General features: G+C 51.1%; 2 protein-coding genes across 8 annotated transcripts; both read left to right on the plus strand.

Annotated features, from left to right (window-relative positions):
- Positions 1-1,386: 1,386 nt before the first annotated feature.
- Positions 1,387-11,291, plus strand: RAPSN (receptor associated protein of the synapse). Of its 7 annotated transcripts, none has more exons than XM_082341213.1 (8): positions 1,390-1,820; positions 2,397-2,576; positions 7,746-7,904; positions 8,458-8,556; positions 8,633-8,755; positions 9,254-9,352; positions 10,333-10,532; positions 10,981-11,291. In XM_082341213.1, exons 1-8 carry the CDS (start codon positions 1,629-1,631, stop codon positions 11,051-11,053), a joined length of 1,125 nt encoding a protein of 374 aa, XP_082197339.1. In that variant the 5' UTR covers positions 1,390-1,628; the 3' UTR covers positions 11,054-11,291. The 7 variants fall into 7 exon arrangements, with proteins under 7 accessions (XP_082197340.1, XP_082197339.1, XP_082197342.1 ...); XM_082341210.1 differs by having other exon boundaries at positions 1,399-1,820; positions 2,397-2,735; XM_082341211.1 differs by having other exon boundaries at positions 1,416-1,820; positions 2,397-2,735; positions 9,254-9,307.
- Positions 11,292-16,252: 4,961 nt separating this feature from the next.
- On the plus strand, positions 16,253-22,581 carry PSMC3 (proteasome 26S subunit, ATPase 3). Its single transcript, XM_082341218.1, has 12 exons — positions 16,253-16,509; positions 16,780-16,863; positions 17,495-17,620; positions 18,388-18,492; positions 18,602-18,664; positions 18,932-19,069; positions 19,505-19,648; positions 19,772-19,920; positions 20,815-20,911; positions 21,138-21,283; positions 22,158-22,239; positions 22,395-22,581. Exons 1-12 carry the CDS (start codon positions 16,483-16,485, stop codon positions 22,503-22,505), a joined length of 1,272 nt encoding a protein of 423 aa, XP_082197344.1. The 5' UTR covers positions 16,253-16,482; the 3' UTR covers positions 22,506-22,581.

A 22,581-nucleotide genomic window follows, 5' to 3' on the forward strand; every position in this document is an offset into this window, starting at 1 on the left:
AAGGAGCTTGAAATATGAGAATTGCCAAAAGAGAATTGCCAAAATGTGACACAGAGACAAGAAGTGAGCATATGTTGTTGGAAAAATGGTGCCGATAGACTTGCTCAACGCTGGTTTGCCACAAATCTTCAATTTGTAAAAAACGAAATATCTGCAAAGTGCAATAAAACGAGGTATGCTTGTATACTAAAAGCCACTGTCCACTCTGAAAGGACAAATTTGCCCTGGGGCAAGAAGGAGTCTGGTTTGCAGAGAGGGAAGAGAAAGATGGGGTGAGTCGAGCTGGTGGGGATGGCAGGAGCCTCTCTCAACCCCATGAGCCCCAGTACTTCACTGGTCTGCTCCCTATATAAGACTTTGCCCTTCTCCACTGTGTCTGGCATTAAAACTCATTGTAAGGGACACTTTCAAACTGGGACTGGGATTGGAATTGGGTATTTTTTAAACCTTCAAAGAGCAACTTCTGTTCCTCATGGGCAGTTTGCCATGGAGCATACGGACGCAGCTCTAGATAACCTCTTGCTTATTGTCACATAGTGTTTCCTGTGTGTCAGGCACTGTTCTAAGTCCTTGTCAATTACTAAGTCATTTAGTTCCAGCAGTCCAGTAAAGGGACTTCCCTGCAGTCCAGTGGTTAAGACTTCGCCTTCCAATGCAGGGGGTGTGGGTTCGATCCCTGGTCAGAGAGCTAAGGTCCCACATGGCTCGTGGGCAAAAAACCAAAACATAAAACAGAAGCAATATTGTAACAAATTCAATAAAGACTTTAAAAAATGGTCCACATCAAAAAGAAAGCAATCTTAAAAAAAAAAAAAATCCAGTAAAGTAGGAACCCTTATTCTCCTGCCCAAAGTCACGCTGCCCATACAGATAATAAACGGCGGAGTCAGAATTCAAACCCTGGCAGCCTGACTCCAGGGTCCACGCTGTTACCCACCACACTGTGCTGCTCATGGCAAGCCTGTGGGTTAGGGTTTATTAGCCTATTACAGCCTCATTTTACAGATGAGGAAACTGAGGCCCAGAGAGGTGAACGACTTGTTGGCTGGGGTCGGACTGCGAGTTAGGACACGTTGGGATGGTGTGGGCATGTGCACGGGTAAGGGACCTCGGCGCCCAGTGACTCACAGGGACAGAGCTGGGGTCGGTGGGTCTGGGGGGAAGGTTGTGATGGGGAGAGGCCCCAGCCTCCCTGCTGCCTGTGTGCCCAGCCTCATCCCTGCTTCTTCCAGCTCTCAGCCCACCCCTGGAGGCGGCTCCTTGGTAAGGCTGCAAGGAGGGCCTACCCTGCCAGGAGGCTCCGGGCCAGTGTCAGAGGTGCTGAAGAGACACCCAAGGGGATGCCCGGGGGGCAGGCACCTTCCTCCCAGCTCGGGGCTGGGTGTGGCAGAGGCCCCGCGTGACCTTGTGGCTGACATTCCTTGGCGGCCACGTGGCCCCAACTGGCAGGGACAGCTGCGGACAGCGGCCGGACCAGCTTTGTTCGCAGGGTGGCGCCTGCTCTCCATCCAGGCCCTGCTCCTTCTGGGGGCTCGGTGGGCAGCTGGCGCTGTGGGCCCCCCGCCATGAGTGTCTAGAGGCACGGAGCCACCAAGGTCTCTCTGGAGGGGGCTCGGGGCGCTGGGAGGATGGGGCAGGACCAGACGAAGCAGCAGATCGCGAAGGGGCTCCAGCTATACCAGTCTAACCAGACAGAGAAGGCGCTGCAGGTGTGGACGAAGGTGCTGGAGAAGAGCTCGGACCTCGTGGGGCGTTTCCGCGTGCTGGGCTGCCTGGTCACGGCCCACTCGGAGATGGGCCGCTATAAGGAGATGCTGAAGGTGGGAGCGCCGCGGCCGGACTGGGAGGGTGGGGCCGGGGCGGGATTTCTCCCAGGCCTCCCAGCCCACCTCCCACCTCCTCAGGCTCCCCTGTATCCCACAGGCTAGTGGCTGGGGCCTGAGGCTCTGAACCCACTGGGTCTTGGCTTTGGATTTGGGCCTGTGGCCTTGAGCTCTGATGTCTGAAGCTCTGAGACCGAGGTTCTCAGCCTCAGGGTTCGGGGAGCTGAAGGCCAGGTCTCAGAGTTGAGGTTCCAGCCTTCCTGTTTGGGGTTCTGAGTCTGAGCCTAGGGGGCGCTGGCTCCAGGTTTGAGGCTGGGGACGGGTGGGTGGTGGAGACTGCAGACCTAGGCTCAGGATGGAGAGGTGAAAGCTGTGGGTCTGGGTTTGGGAGGTGGAGGCTCCTGGGCTGCAGCTTCCGGGGCTTCTGGGACTGGGGAGCAGGGAACACATCTGAGGCCGGGGGTGGACGCTCTGGGCCTGAGGCTTTGGGCTGTGAGGCTTGGAGGGACGGAGGCTTGGGTCCAAGGCTCAGGGTCCAGGCTGACGCTCCCGGCCTGCCACCCTGGCGGGCAGTTTGCTGTGGTACAGATCGACACGGCTCGGGAGCTGGAGGATGCCGACTTCCTCCTGGAGAGCTACCTGAACCTGGCGCGCAGCAACGAGAAGCTGTGCGAGTTTCACAAGACCATCTCCTACTGCAAGACCTGCCTCGGCCTGCCCGGAACCAGGGCAGCCACCCAGCTCGGAGGCCAGGTCAGCCTGAGCATGGGCAACGCCTTCCTGGGCCTCAGCCTCTTCCAGAAGGCCCTGGAGAGCTTCGAGAAGGCCCTGCGCTATGCCCACAACAACGACGACACCATGCTCGAGTGCCGCGTCTGTTGCAGCCTGGGCAGCTTCTACGCCCAGGTCAAGGTGGGCCCGGTCCCCCAGGGAGGGCGGTAGAGGCTCGGGCTCCCCGAGAGTCTCCCGTGAGCCACGCTCCCTGTTGCATCACCTCGTTCAGTCCTCCCATTTAGGTAGGGATGAGGCAGACGGAAGCCTGGGAGGGAAAAGACAGCCAGGAAGTAAGGACATGGCCAGGCAGGGCAGAGCCAGAATTCAAGCCTTGATCTGTCTGACTTCCTGGGGGGATGGGAAGCTCCTATGTGAGGACAGGCCGTGAACCTGTACTGCCACGTGTTTGCTGTGTGATCTTGGGCAAGTCACCTCTCCTCTCTGAACCTATGAAATGAAGGAGAATGGAACCCACCTTACAGCGTGGTTGTAAGGATTCATTCATCAAATATGTACTGAGCATCTATGATATCCCAGGCACTGTTGGCCTAGGGTGCAGCAGTGAAAACAACAGACAAGTCCCTGGGTTCATGAACCTTGCATTCTAGCTGGGGGAGAAAGACAAATAAATGCAATCAGCAAATCAAGTATACAGCATGGTGGAAAGTGCCTAGGAAAAAGGCGAGTAGGGAAAGGGGGTTGGAAGTGCTGAGGATGACGTGTTGCAATTTCAAACAGGGTGGATGGAAGGCCTTGTAGAGGTGATGTCTGATGACTTGGAGGAGATGAGAGGGTGAGCCATGCAGAAATCTGGCAAAAGAATGAAAAAGAGGGAACAGTTAAAGCACAGCTCTGCCCTTGGGGGACCTTACCCAGTATGTTCCAGGAAGGATGGAGGCCAGCATGGCTGCAGCAGGTGTGTGAGAAGAAGGTAGGCGGTGGTGGGGTCAGAGAGGTAAGGGGGAAGGGAGATGGCAGATTGGGAAGAAACTGATGGGGTCAGTGACCTCAGGCTTTTGGTCCTGAGCATTTGCTCTCTTTCCCCCTAGGCATCTAGGCTGTGCTTGGCCCGTGGGGGATGTTAGTGCCTGGCACATAGTAGTTGCTTAACAAATCCTGGAGAGTGTAAATGCTGAGGGATCAGAGGTGGAAGTATGAGGTAGTGAGAGTCATCCACGATCACACTGAGGATTTTGTTTTCAGCAACTAGATGTATGGGGAAGCCATTCAGTGAGATGCAGTCGGATTGGAGAGGGATAGGGGTGTTTTATAACCTCTTTTATTATGAAGAAAATTAACCATGCAGGAAAGCAGAGAGAATAATATAATGAATCTCCATATACCCACTACTTAGATTTAACGATTATTAATATTTTGCCATATTTGACTTACATATTTTTCACTGAAGTGTTGTGATACAAAATTATAGACATCATGATATTTTACCCCGAAGTAATTCTGTATGCATTTCTGGAAAAGAAAAAAAAAAAAAAAGACCATTTTCTGATATAAGGACACTTTCTTACATAATCACAATACTATTTATCACACACACCACAGTGAACAATTATCTCTTAAATTTCTCTACTTATCCTGAAAATATGCCTTTATCCTCGGCTTGTTTGAATTGGAACACAAACAAGAACCACACATTGCAGTGGTTATTATGTCTCCCGAGTCTCTTTCTATGGAAAATTCCTACCCTTCCCTTTATTTTCCATGGTTTATTGAAGAAGCCGGATTAATTGCCTTGTAGAATGTTCCATCTCTTTGTCTCATTGCTTCCTCAAGGAGTCATGTAAGTTGTTTCTTTGTCTCCATTACTCTCTATGAACTAGAACTTACATAATGACTTGGTAGGATTTAGGTCACGCATTTTTGGTGAGAATACTATACAAGCGAGGCTGCGTGCTTCATGTTACATCATGTCGGTAGTTAAGGGAGTGACCACCTGATCCCACTGTTTTCAGCTTTGCCGTCTTCCTTTCACGACCAGTAGGTTAACTTGTGGGGTGACACTTCGGCTGTGAATATTCAGTTCTGCAACAACATTTTCCGTAATGGTTTGAGCATCCATTGATGTTTGTTGCCTGAATCAATTCTTTCATTTCAACTCTCATGAAATGGTGATTTCCAAGTTCTGTCATGCCTTCTGCAGTTATTAGCTGGGATTTTTCTATAAGGAAGAACTTTCCCTCATTAATTGGAGCTAGTTGATTACTCTGAAATACAGTTCCTTAAGGAAAGGCAGAATAAATACTTTTTCCCTTTCCTTTAATTACCACTTTCCAGAATAATGAGTTGATGTGATAGTTGCCTTCAATGATCACACTTACTTGTTTTGCTTCCTCTTTTTGGAGTATCGTTGTGAAATCATGGATTTAAAAAAATATTCAGTACTCGTCAGTCAGTTGCAATCATTGTTCCTTTTGATGCTCATATTATCTTAATTTTAGTCAGTGGAATTCTCTTCAATATGGCTCCTGTGTCCTTTTGACGAGACTTCATTTAGTCTTTGAAAGAAAGCATTCTTGTTTTCTGGCACAATAGCCTGTCCCACACTCATTTTGTGTACTGTCGTCCCTCGGTATCTGCGGAGGATTGGTTCCAGGATCCCCCAGGACACCAAAATCCGGGAATGCTCAAGCCTCTTATATAAAATGGTGTAGTATTTGCATAAAATCTACATACATTCCCTCCACCCCATACTTTAAATCATCTTTAGATTATTTACAATACCTAATACAATGTAAATGCTATGTAAATATAAACTGGTGTGTGGCAAATTCAAGTTTTGCTTTTTCGGAACTTTCTGGATTTTTTTCCCCCCAACATTTTCAACCCTCGGTTGGTTGAGTTCAAGGATGTGGAACCCTCGAATACAGAGGGCCCACTCTATTTCCTGCTCCAAACCTGGAGCCAGCCATTCCTCCGGGTCCTTTTTTAGTAGGAAATGGTATTTAAAGACCAAACGTGGGCTCTCAGGATGCTCATGGCTACTGGGTTGTTGTTGGTACTAAATCTCTCCCGTTGTGAGGACAACTGGACTGTATACTGATACTTCCAATTCAAATCCAGTGTTGCAGGATTTGCCTTGATTCATTTCAGACTTGATTCTCTTTTCTCTTAGACTGAAAATCTTGGTTTCTAAATATTTACTTTATCCTACAAAGTACATAAAATAATTTCAAAGGACAACACCAATATTGTCTTACTCAAAAAAAAAAAAAAATGACGAATGAGGTTTGATTTCTTTGCCATTCTTTTGTCTTTATAATATATCCCACTATGGCTGAACTGTTCAAGTATATATTTTAAGGTCCTTTGAAATAATAACTTTTCTGTATGGCTATATTCATATATAACATATATAATATATAATATATTAATATATATTATAAAACAATCATAATATACTATGATATAATATTATAATATACCTTGATTGTATTATAATATATACTTATGATTAGAATTGATTATAATATTAATATAATGATATACAGTTAAGGTCATTTGTTTCCATTTTCTATTTTTAGGGTTTTTAAAATTAAATTTAATATTTTAAAGTCTGTAAAGCATTTACATGGCTTCAAATCAAAAAGTACATAGTAGGGACTTCCCTGGTGGTCCAGGTGAGACTCCGTGCTCCCAATGCGGGGGCCCCCGGGTTCGATCCCTGGTCGGGGAGCTAGTTCCCGCATGCGTGCCGCAACCGAGAGTCCGCATGCCCCAACGAGGATCCCACGTGCCACAGCTAAGACCCGATGCAGCCAAAAATAAATAAATAAATAATAAATTAATTAATAAAAAGTACATAGTACAAATTAAGTATGTTAGGAACAGGTTTTTATTAGGGTTACTGAGAGTTCTCTTTTGGTCATATTAACTTGTTAGATATTAAATAAAAATTCAAATAGGTTTTCTACAAAAAAGAACAGAGAAGTGGGGCTGTAGCTAAATGGGACATGAGGTCAAAGAAGGTTATTTGATTTTTATTTTTGTTTTCAAATGAGATAAGAAATGCCAGGCTGTGATTTTACACTGATAGGAATGATTCAGTAGAAAGAGACTGGGGAGGGGGTTCCAGAGCCCACATGGAGGGGGTCATATTTAATTTGATAGGAGCAGGGAGTAGCAGGAAGGAGGCAGAGTGGGAACAGATCTGGTGGGTTTGATGGATAAGGTGGATAAGGGAGCTCCTCTCTGATTTTCTTCTCTTTTTAAAAAATAATTTATTTATTTATTTATTTATTTATGGCTGCGTTGGGTCTTTGTTGCTTCACGCGGGCTTTCTCTAGTTGCAGCGACTGGGGGCTACTCTTCGTTGTGGTGTGCAGGCTTCTCATTGCGGTGGCTTCTCTTGTTGTGGAGCACGGGCTCTAGGTGCGCGGGCTTCAGTAGTTGTGGCGCACAGGCTAAGTAGTTGTGGCGTGCGGGCTCAGTAGTTGTGGTGCACGGGCTTAGTTGCTCTGCGGCATGTGGGATCTTCCTGGACCAGGGCCCCTGCATTGGCAGGCGGATTCTTAACCACTGCGCCACCAGGGAAGTCCCTCTTCTGTTTTCTTAATGGTGCATAAGGTGAGCTCATGTGCTCATAATGGACACGTTGAGAAGACATTTGGAAGCTTGAGGAGAAAGAAAGGGTGAGAGGATGATTTCTTTGCCTCAGTGAGTCTGTCCCAATGTTCTTTGAGCTGACTGTGCTGGCAGTCACCGAACGTTCAGTGACGACTGGGTGCCAGGAGGCAAACTCCAGTGGGGTTGGAGTGGGCTCTGATATCCCCACCACCACCCTTCTGTGTGTCTCTGAAGCCGAGGGGCCCAACTGGGACTGGGTGAGTGGAGAAGCCAACTGTATTTTCTTCCTTCTCATTCATTCATTCATTAAATACTTACTGTGCATCTACTAAGTGCCAGGAACTGTGCTAGGCTCTTGCCATACATCGGCAAACCACATGAAAACCCCTGTGTTCATGGAGCCCACACCTTTGCACTGGCTGTTCCCTCTGTCTGGATCACTCTTTCCCTGGACACCAGAATGAATGAATGAAGGAATGAACACGCAGTGGAGCGCTCCTCTTAGGGGCAGCTCCTGCCACTCAGTGCGCCCCCTCCCATCCCACCCCCTCCCTGTGTCCCCTGCAGGACTACGAGAAAGCCCTGTTCTTCCCCTGCAAGGCTGCAGAGCTCGTCAACGACTATGGCAAAGGCTGGAGCCTCAAGTACCGGGCCATGAGCCAGTACCACGTGGCTGTGGCGTATCGCCTGCTGGGCCACCTGGGCAGTGCCATGGAGTGCTGTGAGGTGGGGCAGCGGGGAAGGGGGGCAGTTAGAGGGCGGTAGTGTAGGCGGGGTCTGGGCCCAGGGCCTCTTCCTGCCAACTCAGCCCACTGAGGCCCCCAAGCCTTGCCCCTGGCCCCTCCTCTCTACAGCTGTGCCCCTGAAGGATGTGTTTGTTCCCCAGTCCCCCTGCCCCAAACCTCATTCCCTTCTAGTCTGTTTTCAGGGGAGGGCACTTCCCTCTGCCGCCCACCCCTGCCAGAAAAAGTGCCCTTATGGGGCACTTTAAGTAGGAAGAGAGCCAGTCTCTGGAGTTCCACTGATCTGGGTTCGAATCCCAACTTTGCCACTTAATAACCTGGTGACCTTGGTCAAGTCACTTCTGTTCTCAGAGCCTCAGTTTCCAGTGCTGTCAGACCTCAGTGGTTCAGTGCATGGGCCTCAGCACCAAGAAAGGTGTATTGGGCTCTGAGGATGTTGGTGACCCTGGACTGCCCATCAGAGGGGCCCAATGGGTGGAGGCACCCCAGTGGTGGGGGGCAGACGAGCGGGTCTGAGTGACCGGCCTCTGTCACAGGAGTCTATGAAGATTGCACTGCAGCATGGGGACCGGCCACTGCAGGCACTCTGCCTGCTCTGCTTTGCTGACATCCACCGGAGCCGTGGGGACCTGGAGGTGAGGTCACCGGGATGCAGGGGGAGGTGGTGCGAGCCTGGCCTGGCCTGACTCCACCCCTGACCTGGCTGTGCAGACAGCCTTCCCTAGGTACGACTCTGCCATGAGCATCATGACCGAGATTGGAAACCGCCTGGGGCAGGTACAGGTGCTGCTGGGTGTGGCCAAGTGCTGGGTGGCCAGGAAGGCGCTGGACAAGGTGAGGTGGACCCCTTTCCTGCAGCCCCCAGCTCCCCCCAGTGCTCCCACTTGAGGCCAGTAGGTCAACCAACAACGTGTGGGTTTGGTTCTGGGCTGGACTCTTTCAGACACTTTGTCTAACATCAGCCTCACCCCGGTCCCATGAGGCCAGGGGATTCCAGATCATTTTCCAGGCTCAGAGAAGGTCCATGACTTGCCCAGTCTAACAGCTAGTAAAGGGCCAGGCCTGGGGTTTGCACTCAGGACACTTTAACTGCCTCCTATGATTTCACAACACCTCATGAAATAGGAATGTTCTTCCCATTCTATATCTGAGTAAACTGAGGCAGCTCTGGTGACTGTACCCCAGCCTTTTCCTCTTACCTTCACACACAGGGCAGCTGCCCAGCGGTGCTGCCCTCCCCAGACCCACCCCTCCCTACCCCTTCCTTCCCTGTGAGCCAAGGCCTCTGTCAGACAGCTCTGCCTGCAGCTCTGGCCTGTGCTCCCCTTCCAGGCTCTGGATGCCATCGAGAGAGCCCAGGACCTGGCCGAGGAGGTGGGGAACAAGGTCAGAACTGAGTCCGTCTGCTGGGTCTGGAGTCAAGAGCCCAAGGTGGGATCTTGGGTGCGTGGGGAGGCCCCCCTGAGCCTGCTCATGCCCTGAGCCCCTCCTGATCTCCAGGAGCTGCCCCCATCATTCCCATACCCTGGCTGTTTCTCTTCCACCCAGAGAGCACTTCGGAGGGCAGGGCAAGAATTCCATAGCTCAGGGGATATCAGAATTACTCAGAGGTGTCTTGATGGTCATTAAAACTCCTAACAGTGGCCTCCACTCATACAGAGGTGGGCATCACAGGGCTCTTCTAGGTATCGGTTCCAGGCCTCACTGGCTCCCTGCAAGGTGGGTACAGCAAGCCCCATTTTACAGATGAGGAAAGTGAGGCTCAGAGATGTGCTCAAGGTCCCACACCTGGTAACTGGTCTGTCTTAACTCCAAAGCTCGTGTTCCTTTCATAGTATATGTGGCCTCTCCAGATTTGATAATCATATCCAAACCTTTAAATGTTGAAAATAACCTCAGTGTTTCTCAAAGTCTTCTAGAAGATGTGCATTTCTCAGGGATCAGGTCTACAGTCCAGTTAACATGCCAGATATATGTGCCTTGGCTGGATGATAGCTGCTCCGGTTTACTCAGATATCGCGGGCTCTTCAGAAGTGCTGATGAGCTGCTGTGTGTATTTAATTAACAAAGACAGGAAAGAAAATTAATTATTATGAAGTCAGTGCAGCAGGTTTGGTCAATAAAATCCTTCAAAAACATGGAGTCCCCAGCGGGTTCTAGGAGTAAGGATCACCCATCTCACCTACCTTTCTGCGTGAGGGGAAACCAAGGCCCAAAGAGGGCAAGACGTTTTTCCTAGGCCCACCAGCAAGGCAGGGATGCAGCCAGGACAGGACCCCTGTGTACTGACCACCCGGTGGCCCTGTGGGGACAGCTTCTTGGACTGGGCAAGGAGGGAAGCAGGGCAGCTGCTCACTAGCACTGACTTGTCTCATCCCCACGTCCCGCTCTCCTGGCCGCACCGGCCCCAGCTGGGCCAGCTCAAGCTGCACTGCCTGAGCGAGAGCATCTACCGCAGCAGAGGTCTGCAGCGGGAGCTGCGCGCCCACGTCGTGCGCTTCCACGAGTGCGTGGAGGAGACAGAGCTCTACTGCGGCCTGTGCGGCGAGTCCATCGGCGAGAAGAATAGCCGGCTGCAGGCTCTGCCCTGCTCCCACATCTTCCACCTCAGGTGAGTGCCCCGCCGGTGGGCACGAGGCACTCGGGGCCTCTCTGGGGCCTCGTCGCAATAGTAATACGAACAGCAAAGACTTACACAGTGCTTTCGGCATCCTATGCCTGTTCTAAGCATTTCCTATTAACTCATTGAATCCTCCCAGCAGCCCTATGAGGTGGATATTCTATTATTCTCCCCAAAGAGGACCAGAGAGGCATCTCAAAGGTCATGGGATTTAGATGCCCAGGGCCAGAGCTGCCTCCATCACAACCTCCTGACTCCCAGCCCAGGCTCTGCCCTGGAGGCCTCCCCAGGCAGAGTGCGAGGGGCCGGCAGGGCTGCTGGCAGGAGCCTGGGGGCTGTGGATACCTCCTGCACCTGCAGAGGAGGCGGGAGGAGAGAGGGCCAGGCCCAGGATCGGAGGACAGGCCCGCTGAGTGGACAGGGCCCTTTGCTTCCCAAGGTGCCTGCAGAACAACGGGACACGGAGCTGCCCCAACTGCCACCGGTCATCCATGAAGCCTGGCTTTGTGTGACCCCATCAGGTCGTGGGCTTCTGCCTCGCCTCCCCTGCTTCTTCTCTAGCCTCACGCTGGAGGCTGCCCTGACCAGCTGCGCCTCCAGTGCCTGTTTACTCCTGGGGCAGCCTCCAGGGCCTCCTCTGGCCTCAGCCAGGGCCTGGGGCCTGCCCACTGCTGCTCCTCCAGGCCCAGCTGCCCTCCCCCACCCCTTTGTACTTTGATCTTTACAGAAAAATAAACCGTTTGTACCTGGTCCCAGCAATTCTGATTTTCCCTGCCCGAGGTCTGACGGGTGGAGGAGAGTGGGAGTGAGGTTCCCCATGTGAGCTTCCTCAGACACACGTGTCTCTATGCCCATATGTAGGAGTTCCTCCAGCTGCCCTTCCAGGTTTTGGGGCTGCCACCGTGAGCCAGAGGCAAGATACTGCAGGTGAGGAGCACCTTTAAATGCTGACATGCAGGGCTGGAGAGGAAGATGTGATGAACAGTAAACGTAGTAAACCAGCAACGTAGAAAGCCTGTTAGAAAGATGTTATGGACGGAATTGTGTCCCCCAGATTCATGTGTTGAAACCCTAACCCCCATCATGACTATATCAGGAGACAGGGCCTTTAAGGAGGTAATTAGGGTTAAATGAGGTCATGAGGATGGGGCCCTAATCTGTTAGGACTGGTGTCCTCATAAGAGGAGGGGAAAACACCAGAGAGCTTTCTCTCTCTCTGTGCTGCACAGAGAAAAGACTGAGGACACAGTCTTACTGCAACCATCTGCAAGCCAGGAAGAGAGGTCTCACCAGAAACCTGATTTCCTGGCACCTTGATGTTGGACCTCCCAGCCACCAGAACTGTGAGGAAATACATTTCTGTTGTTTAAGCCACCCAGTCTGTGGTATTTTGTTATGGTGAAGCTAATGGCAAAAACTAGGAGACTAATACAAAAGTGATAAGTGCTTTGGAACAATAAAGAATAGAGCAGCATTCCTCTTCCTCATCTTCATTCCCTTCTCTTCTTGTCAGTCCTAAAACCATTAGGTGGGATAGAGCAAGACAGGCATCCATGTGGAGGGGTGACCTGGTGTGGGATATCGGAGCCCAACTAGGTGAGGAGAGTGTCCACACAAGGGAAGCCCCAGTGTGGGGAGGTAGAGCCTGTGTGGAGAGAGAAGGGTCCCCACACACATGGGTGCCTCATCCTGGAGTGTAAGAGCCCAAGTAAGGGGAGAAAGGAGTTCACATGAGGACAAGGCCTGGTGCTGGGTATTGGGTCCAAGAAAGGTGAGGCAGACATCCATGCAGGTGGGCAGTCTGGGAGCTGGAGCCTGAACAGGGCAAGGAGGGCAGTTATGCACAGGGCAGCCTGGTGTGGTGTGTCAGAGTCAGAGCAGGGTGATGAGGACACCCTGGAGGAGAAAGGCCTAGCATAGGCGCCTGAACAAAGTGAGGAGAGCATCCACGTGGTGGTGGTGGGTGGGATATGGTCCAGTGCAGAGTGTCAGAGACCAAGTCAGGTAAGGAGGGCAGCTGGCATGGGCTGTTGGGGCCTAAGTGGGCTAAGGAGACACCCAAGTGGGAGAAGGTTGGGTGTGAGGTGTGAGAGCTTTCTTTCATTCTTTTTTTTTTAACTTTTTGGCAGAGCCACGTGGCTTGTGGGATCCTAGTTCCCTGATGAGGGAGCGAACCCGCACCCTCAGCAGTGAAAGTGCAGAGTCCTTACCACTGGACTACCAGGGAATTCCCTGTCAGAGCTTGAGTAGAGCAAATAGGGCATGCACTTGGGGCATTTGGATTGAAGAAAGATCTGTGCCTGGAAGGGAGTGGCAATGAGAATTTGATTACATAGAAGGGTTGATCAAATAAGTAAACATATTAAAGGTAATGGGTGACAGGTCACTATGGAAGAAGAGAGTTACAAATAAGGAAAGGGAGAAAACCAAAGGGACCCAGTCATACTGAATTGGAATTGTAGAGATTAGTGTGAACGATTGGATTTCTAAATATATAACTTAATAGAGAAATAAATATAGTTACAAATGTGCGTGTGTGTGTGTGTGCGCAAACACTCGTGCCTGGGAGTGACATGCCAGTAACAATGAGCACATCTAGCGCCCAGATATTGGCTTCTAAATACCATGTTCCACTAATAGAACCAAGACTCTTTGGAGAAATGGCTGATTCTAGGCCTGGACCAGGGAAAGTACAAAATGAACCTGGAATATCTTATGTCAGAAAGCAAAGAAAGCTGAAAGAATGATGAAGATAACCCAAAAGGACACAGGAGCCAGAATGAATGGGCTCCCACTGGCCCATTAATAATGACTGTCTTAATCAGCTCAGGCTGCCATAACACAATACCATACACTGGGTGGCTAAAACAATTGAAATTTATTTTCTCACAGTTTTGGAGATTGGAAGTACAAGATCAAGGTGCCAGCAGGGTTGGTTCCTGGTGAGGCCCTCTTCCTGGCTTGCAGACAGCCACTTTCTCACTGTGTCCTCACATGGCGTTTTCTCTGTGCTTATGTATAGAGGGGGAGAGAGCAAGATCTTCCTCTCTTCCTCTTCTTATAAGGTCACTAATCCCATCATGAGGTCCCCACCCTCATGACCTAATTGAACCCTAATTACCTCCCAAAGGTCCCATCTCCAAATACCTTACATTGAGGGTTAGAGCTTCAGCATATGAATTTGGAGGTGGGAATACAAACATTCAGTCCATAGCAATGATTTATTGGATAAAACAAGAATCCATACTGATGTAAATAAATAAATGAATAAATTAAAAATTTGATGAAGCAGAATGGGATATTTACATAGTTCCAAAGTACTTCCCCACAAAATACTTACTAATTTCAAGGGGAAAACAATTAACCTCACAGTGGAGAAGGTTTGCAGATACGAGATTAATCAAGTGAGAGATGTTAACATCTCCAGTAATGGGACAAAATGAAATCAACTGCTGCCTGAATGAATGGAGTGAGAAACTCAGCATCTCTTTTGTGATATTCCTGCAAAGATGAATCACCTGAATGTAAAATCATGAGGAAACACCAGATAAACACAAATTTAGAAATATTCTACAGAGTAACTGTAATCTTCAAAAGTGTCAAGGTCATGAAGCCAAGGAAAGACTGAGAAACAATTCCAGATTGAAAGAAACGAAAGAACTACAACTAAATACAATGCCTAATTTTGGTCTTGATTCTGGACTGGATCCAAGTCCGGATCCAGTATGTCCTTTAATGCTGTGAAGGACATTATTGGGACAATTAGTGGAATTTGAATGGAGTCTGAGGATTAAATGCTAGAAACATATCAAGGTTAACTTTCTGATATTGAAGGTTGTATTGTGCTTAAGTATGAAAATGTCCTTGATTGTAGGAAATTCCCACCAAAGTATTTGAGGTGATGTGGTATCCCGTTAGCAATTTTCCCTCAAATGATGCAAGAAAAAAAATTATTTGCACTGTATTTGCAACTTTTCTTTAGGTTTGAGATTATTTTCAAACTAAAAATATATAATTAAAAAAAAAAAGAGCAGCACAGGGTAAGGGGTTAAGGAGCGTGGGGACAGGAGGGACCCAGCAGGGCAGGCTGCAGCATTAAAAGGCTGTCAGTGTGGGTCTGGACGAGAAGGAGGTATTTGAGCAAAGACTTGAAGGAGCAAAGGTAAGGGAGTGAAGCAAGAAAATATCCTGGAAAGAACATTCCAGGAGAATGGAACAGAGTCCAAGATAGGAGCTGGCCTGGCCTGGTCATGGAGCAGCAAGGAGCCCTGTAACTGTGAGCAGGGAGGAAAGGAGTGGGAGTCGAGGTCCTGGAGAAAATCGTGGGAAAGCAAAAACCTGCAGGGCCCTGGGCCTTTGTAGGGACCTGGGGCCTTTGTAGGGACCTGGGGCCGTTGTAGGGACCTTGACTTTTACTCTGAGTGAGTCTCGCAGCTGCTGCAGGGTTTTGAGCAGAGGAGTGACATGATCTGATGAGGCTTTAAAATAATTCCTTTGGTTGCTGTGTTGAGAACAGACTACACAAGACAACTGGCCTGGATGCTTCAAAAATGTTGATGTCATGAAAGAGCAAAAAAGGTTGGGGGACTGTTCCAAACTAAAGGAGGCTAAAGAGACCTGACAACTGAATGCAGTGTATGATCCTTGACTTGATACAGGATTTTTTTTTAAAGGCTGTAAGGAATGTTTTGGAGATGACTGGAGAAATTTTAATATGGATTATATATTAGATATTATTGCATCAATATATTAAATTCTTTAGGTATGACAATATATTATGCTATAATGTGTTGTAGTTACGTATTAGAAGGTCTTTACTCTTAGGAGACACAAGCTGAAATATTAGAAGTGAAGTGTCATGCTGTCTTCAACTTACTTTGAAATGGTCCAGAAAAACACACATACCCAAACAGAGCAAAAGCAAATGCAAAATGTAATCAATTAGTGAATCTAGGTGAAAGATATACAGGCACTCATTGTCTATTCTCTCAAATTTTTAATATATTTAACATTTTTCACAATAACAGACTCTAAGAAGTATATTCATCAGGGTTCTCCAGAGGAACAGATCCAATAGGAGTCATATATAATATATATAAAGAGATTTATTATAAGGAATTGGCTCACACAGTTATGGAGTTGGGAAATCTCCATGGTCTGTAGGGTAAGTTGGCAAACTGAAAACCCAGGAATGCTGATGGTTTAGTTCCAGTCTGAATCAGAAGGCCTGAGGACCAGTAGAGCTGATGGTGTAAATTCTAGTCTGAAAGCTAGCAGACACAAGACCCTATAAGAGATGATATTTCAGTTCAAGTCCCAAGCCTGGAAAAGACCCATGTCCCAGCTCAAGGCCGTCAGGCAGGAGGAGGTCCCTCTATCTAGGGGGATGGTCAGGTTTTTGTTCTATTCAGGCCTTCAACTGATTGGACGAGGCCCACCCACTTTAGGGAATCCCCTAATTCCTAACTGGGCCAGATTTTGAGGTTGAAAACCCCCTTCAAAATCACCCTTTCCGTTACCCGCCAGATTAGGACTACATTTCCCAAGGGCCCTGCGGGGGACTGTCGTCTTTTCTCCCTCCCCTTTCCATTTGTTACTCAGGCCCCGCCCCACTGCTCGTGCCAGCCAATAGCGAATTCGCCTCTCGCGCCGGCATCAACAGGACGAGGGCGGGAACGTTTCAGGAGCCGTGGGGGCGGGTCCTGCGGCCTCGGCTTCATCTTTTAAGTCGGAGAAGCAGTTTCGCTGTGGCAACTGGCCCAAGCTAATTCCGCCAAGAGTCAGGACTTGGAGAAGGAGTCTGGCACTAGTCAAGAGCAGGTGTGGGAGAGATAATATTAACCTTTCGCCCCAGCTACTGCCCAGTCTGATCTTCGGCCTTCTCCTGCAGGAGGTGAATCTGCTGCCGAAACTCGAGAATCCAGTGACTCGGCAGGAGAAGATGGCGACCGTGTGGGATGAGGCTGAGGTGCGCGCCGGGAGAGCTGGGGGCCCTGGAGCCGGGGCCAGTGGAGAGACGCACGTGGCGGAAGCGGAGGCGGTGGCTGGGGTGGGGGGTGGGGGTTCGAGGTCTAACCCGGTCCCGGGGTTGGGACCGCTTGGGATGTGGGCAGGCGTCCCGACTCCTCCATTCTGGTTTTACGGGCGGGGAGTGGGCTAATTGAGGCTGTGAGTGGGCTTAATCACAGTCCTGAGTTAACTGCCCTGACTTTAAGAAAGAAAAATTTGTTTTTCACAGCAAGATGGAATCGGGGAGGAGGTACTCAAGATGTCCACAGAAGAGATCATCCAGCGCACACGGCTGCTGGACAGTGAAATCAAGGTGGGCGCACAGCCCCTATGGCAGGCAGTGAAGCCCGCACACAGCAGGCCCTGGTGAACCACCTGCCTCGCTCACGTCGTTCTCGGCCTCCCTAGGCGAGGCGTGGGGACCGCGGTTTCCTTCTCGGACCAGGAAAAAAGAAAACTAAGCTTTAAAAGGGACCAGAAGAGGGACAGGGTGATGGGAAACCAGGCCTGAGAGAAGGAATCATCAGACTGCCTTTCCCAGCAAGGTCTTTAAGTATTCCTCTCAAGAATCCTTCTTTTAGGAAATCCCCATTTTACAGATGAGGAAACTGAGGCTCAGAGAGTTTTTGTTTGTTTGTTTTACTGTGGTGAAGTACGCAGCCTGTAACAAAAGGCAGAACCTAAAATCTGTGTTTGCGTGACTCAAAGTCTTCCTCTTTTCCCTTTAGTACAACTAATACTTCACCAGGAGGTTTCCACACTGGCCTCCTGTTCTGACCTCTGCTGGTTGTGGACACAGGTGCTGAGCATTCAGAGAGCCTTAGAGCTGAGTGAAGGGGGGCAGGAGGGTCCCCCAGGCAGCCTGGATAAGGCTCACCAATTACAAGGCCCTAGGATAAGCTGAGCTAAGCCTGAATATTTGCCTCCAATCACCCTCATCCCAGATCATGAAGAGCGAAGTGTTGCGAGTCACCCACGAACTCCAAGCCATGAAGGACAAAATCAAAGAGAACAGTGAGAAAATCAAGGTGAACAAGACTCTGCCGTACCTGGTCTCCAACGTCATCGAGGTGTGTGTGTATGTGGAGGGGAAGAGAGGGGTCAGTGGGGCTTGGGACAGCCTGCGATGGGCCCACTGGGGAAAGAGGGGGTGGGCGTTTTGAGGCCTAAATTGCATGTAAGAGCTAAACCTCCTAGGGTTTCCTCTCCAGTGTGCATTTCCAGGGAGATATATAGGGCCTGAAAAAGCCTTGGAAGCCTCACATGTTTCCTTTTCTACTGGTTATTTTTCCCTGGGGGTAGATGAGCTCCGTGCAGAGAAGCAACACCTGAGCAGAGATCTTACTAATCTGGTTTATTAACCACACCATTGCTGGGCTCAGGGCTAGTCTGAGGAGTGAGGTAGGGATGACCAGCCCTGCCAGTGTTGAGATTGTCTCAGCCTCAGAAGCACTGGGCTCTGGAGAGTTCAAGGAGCTGAGCTGGGCCTCTTTTTTTTTTTTTTTTAATTTTTATTTATTTATTTATTTATTTACTTATGGCTGTGTTGGGTCCTCGCCTCCGTGCGAGGGCCTTCTCCAGCTGCAGAGAGCGGGGGCCACTCTTCATCGCGGTGCGCGGGCCTCTCACCATCGCGGCCTCTTTTGTTGTGGAGCACAGGCTCCAGACGCGCAGGCTCAGCAGTTGTAGCTCACGGGCCCAGTTGCTCCGCGGCATGTGGGATCCTCCCAGACCAGGGCTCGAACCCGTGTGCCCTGCATTGGCAGGCAGACTCTCAACCACTGCGCCACCAGGGAAGCCCCGTGGGCCTCTTGATCTGAGCTTTTTCCTTTCGCAGCTTCTAGATGTTGATCCCAACGATCAAGAGGAAGATGGTGCCAATATTGACCTGGATTCCCAGAGGAAGGGCAAGTGTGCAGTGATCAAAACCTCTACACGACAGGTGAGGCTGGCCCAGCCATAGGAGAACTGAGGAAGGTGAGGGGTGGATGCGGGACAGGGAGCCTTACTAAGGGCAGTAACTGAGGCTGCACCTGGAATCTTTCCTACAGACATACTTCCTGCCTGTGATTGGGTTGGTGGATGCTGAAAAGCTGAAGCCAGGAGACTTGGTGGTGAGTGGTGTCCCTGAGCCCAGGCAGGGCTTTTCCAGCGAGGTTTCTCCCACTGATTAGCTGAGCCCCTGCCCCAGGCCCAGGTCATTGTTGGTCCTGAATGTCTGCAGAGCAGCCTGCAGAGTCTGAGAGCATGTCTGCCTGCTCTTTGATTCTTGTGTTGCCCACCCTCATATCTTTCCTTTCATTCTGTAGACACCTGTCACCCAGCCACTTAGGTAGGCCTTGAGCTGAGAGAAATCTGAAGTCTTCGTGCTGTGTCCCCAGGGTGTGAACAAAGACTCCTATCTGATCCTGGAGACCCTGCCCACAGAGTACGACTCGCGTGTGAAGGCCATGGAGGTGGACGAGAGGCCCACAGAGCAATACAGTGACATCGGGGGCCTGGATAAGCAGATTCAGGAGGTTAAGGAGGCGTGGCAGCCTCACCAGCCTTTTGTATTTCTCTACTTCAGTGACCAGAGCACTTTCCCCCAGTGTGCGTCTTATACTCATAGCATCCTAGGGAGGCAAGGAGGAGACCATGTAACAGTTTAGGAGACTGAGATCTCCTAAACTGAATGACTTGCCCAGGATCACAGAAGGTTAGGGTCAGAGCCAGGACTGGAACTCAGGCTCCTTTTTCTTGGCCTAGTGTCTTTTCTGCCATATCCATCTGTTCCTGGGGAGTCCATAGCCAGCCTTGGTGGGAGTGAGCATTCTGTGTCCTCTGGATGTGGGGGAAGGAGAGGGCAGTGTCTCTGAATTGGAGGGTTACAGATAGGGGTTGAAGCTATTCAGGGTTGGGCTGTAGAAGCCCATAGGGCTTCACTCTCCTCACCTAGGACTTCTTCCTGGCAGCTGGTGGAGGCCATCGTCCTGCCAATGAACCACAAGGAGAAGTTTGAGAACTTAGGGATCCAGCCTCCAAAGGGGGTGCTAATGTACGGGCCCCCAGGTACGGGGAAGACCCTGCTGGCCCGGGCCTGTGCTGCACAGACCAAGGTGAGTGCTTTGGGAGGGATGAGGAGGAGATGGGCGGGAGCTAAAGCTCTGCCAATGGGCTCAAATCGAAGGGGCTTCTCATCGTGCCTTTGGCCTGATCTGTCAACCCCACCCCCACCCCAGGCCACCTTCCTGAAGCTGGCTGGCCCCCAGCTGGTGCAGATGTTCATTGGGGATGGTGCCAAGCTCGTCCGGGATGCCTTTGCCCTGGCCAAGGAGAAAGCTCCATCCATCATCTTCATCGATGAGCTGGATGCCATCGGCACCAAGCGGTAAGGGGGTGCTGAGTGCCACCAAGGGGATTGTTCTCAATTCCAGCTCTCCCACCCTGTTCCCTGCTCCCCCTGGGATGGTGGCAGCTCTATTCTTGTGGTTGTACTTCTTAATTCTCTTCTAACTGGCCTCCCTGCTTTGTTTCTTTTCCCCTGACCATCCTTTCTCCTCACAGCTGCCAGCATGTTCCTTTCAAAACTTCACTCAGCTGCACCCACAGCCCCTCACGCAAACAGATCCTGCTTTCCCTTCCTGGGCCTCCCCATTGCTTCTTGGGATAAATGCTGGGCTTGCCGTGGCCTGCAAGGCCCCCGTGTGGCTGCCCCTGCTCCCCTCCAGCTTCATGCTGTCCCTGCCTTCCCCTTCCCCTTCCCTTTCCCTCTGGACTCCCTCCACAGTGTCCCCTCAGTTTGCAGGCCCAGTCTGGTGGGAGAGATTTTGCACCTGCTATTTCCTCTCTGGAATGTGTTTTTCTTTTTCCCTTGTTCTCCATTGGCTGGTTGCCCAGCCGATGTGTTTTCAGCCTTCAGATCTCAGCCTGAGGGACACTTCCTCAGGGACGCTTGCCTGGGCTCCCTGTTACGTGCCAAGTCTGGGCCAGATCTCTGTATTTCTAAGTTTTAGCTCAGATGTGATGACACGTTCATCATGGTCATAGGCCAGGCAGTGGGTTTTGCTCACTGTTTTATCTTAAGCCCAGCACCTGATCCCAGGAGCTTCTTCAGTCCCTGACACCTTTTCTGTGCTGGTCCCTGGGCTGGGGGCCCCAAGTTGAGTGAGACTTTTCCCTGCCCTGGATGGGTTGGGTTGGGCTTCTGGTGGTGGAGGAGGGGAGGGCTCTCCCTGAGCTGTGTCCTCACCCACCGGTGTGTTGGGCCTCCTGTGTGCCCCAGCTTTGACAGTGAGAAGGCCGGGGACCGGGAGGTGCAGAGGACGATGCTGGAGCTTCTGAACCAGCTGGACGGGTTCCAGCCGAACACCCAAGTGAAGGTGAGTATTGTCACTTCACAGGTGAAGAACGTGGGGCTTAGAGGTCAGGGGATCTTCTCTGTCATCTAGCTGATGGAGCTAGAATTAGAATTGGGGTCGGTCTTGAATATTCCCTGCCGTTTCATGTGGACCCTTGAGCTACCTCTTTGCCCGTCGTGGCCATGACTGTTGCCTGTCTGTGAACCCTTCCTTCTCAATTCAAGTTTCCGCTTCTCCTGTTGCTCAGGTAATTGCAGCCACTAACAGGGTGGACATCCTGGACCCTGCCCTGCTCCGCTCAGGCCGCCTGGACCGCAAGATCGAGTTCCCGATGCCCAACGAGGAGGCCCGGGCCAGAATCATGCAGATCCACTCCCGAAAGATGAATGTCAGGTGGGCAAAGACACGAGCAAGGCGCTGCGACCTGAAGGGGCAGCAGCAGAGCCGTCTCTGTCCTCTTTGTGCTGAGCTTCCCCAGGCCTAGGTTCTCCCCCTCTCCGTGTCCCTCTCACACAGAGCGCTGTTCCACGTGCGGGCCTCCGTTTCTCCCCGGGTGCCTGGCAGGAAATCGTGCTGGGGCCGCGGCCCTAACTGAAGGTGCTCTGCTCCTCCGAGTCCGCCTGCACCCCCCCCCCCACAGCCCTCCCCCATGATTGGAAGGTGTGCAGGCTGGAGGCCCTGTTTCCTGGCCACCCCTGCCCCAGCAGATGAACGCAGCCCAGCATGGCCCAGGGCAATCCTGCCAGGGGCCAGATGGACCTGGGTTCAGATCTGTGTGACCATCAGCAGGTGGCGTGACCTCTCTAAGCCTCAGTTTTCTTATCTGGGACTTGGGGATAAGGGCTCCGACCTCACGGGGTTGCAGCAATGTCAAGTGCAGTACTTGGCGCATGAGATCAGTAAGTGGCAGCAGCAGTGCTGTGCTGATGCAGGGCCCGCGCTGCTTGGGAGGCAGAGAGATGGCTCTTTTGTCTCCACAACCTCCTGTTCCCCCGCCTCAGGCTGAATTCCCGAGTCTCAGGTGCAGACTTCTAGAATGCTAGCGCTCAAGAGACACTAGAAGTAACTTGGTCTAATCTGCTTTGACCTACCTCCGTTCCTCTCCCCTCTTGTGTGGAGAAGAGAACAAGGCACAGTGGGGAAGGGACTCGCCTGTGATCACGGCGAGTTGACCTCGCTGCTTGATGGAGGCACGTGGGAGGACATGGGCTCCTCCCACCCGCTCCCTGTAAGTAGCTGAGTCCTGTGATACCTCTCCACCTCGCAGTCCTGATGTGAACTACGAGGAGCTGGCCCGCTGTACAGATGACTTCAACGGGGCCCAATGCAAGGCCGTGTGTGTGGAGGCGGTGAGTGTGGGCTGAGCGGGTGGGTGCTTCGTGCCTCCTCCCCTGCACAGGCTGCTGGAGGCTGCTGAGGGGAAGAGGCTGAGAAGGTGGAGGCCTCTGGGAGCCAGGCTGGGGGTCTGGGGAGGCACCCTAGAGCCTGTCTGTCCTGGGTGCAGGGCATGATCGCGCTGCGCAGGGGCGCCACAGAGCTCACCCACGAGGACTACATGGAGGGCATCCTGGAGGTACAGGCCAAGAAGAAAGCCAACCTGCAGTACTACGCCTAAGGGGTCGCCTGCCACACCTGTTCTCTGGCCTCTTGCTGGTTAAAATTCGTAATAAAGGATGGTTTCAGGTTCCTGC

This window comes from Balaenoptera borealis (genome assembly GCF_965194805.1).
Source record: "Balaenoptera borealis genome assembly, chromosome: 11".
Taxonomy (NCBI): Eukaryota; Metazoa; Chordata; class Mammalia; order Artiodactyla; family Balaenopteridae; genus Balaenoptera; species Balaenoptera borealis.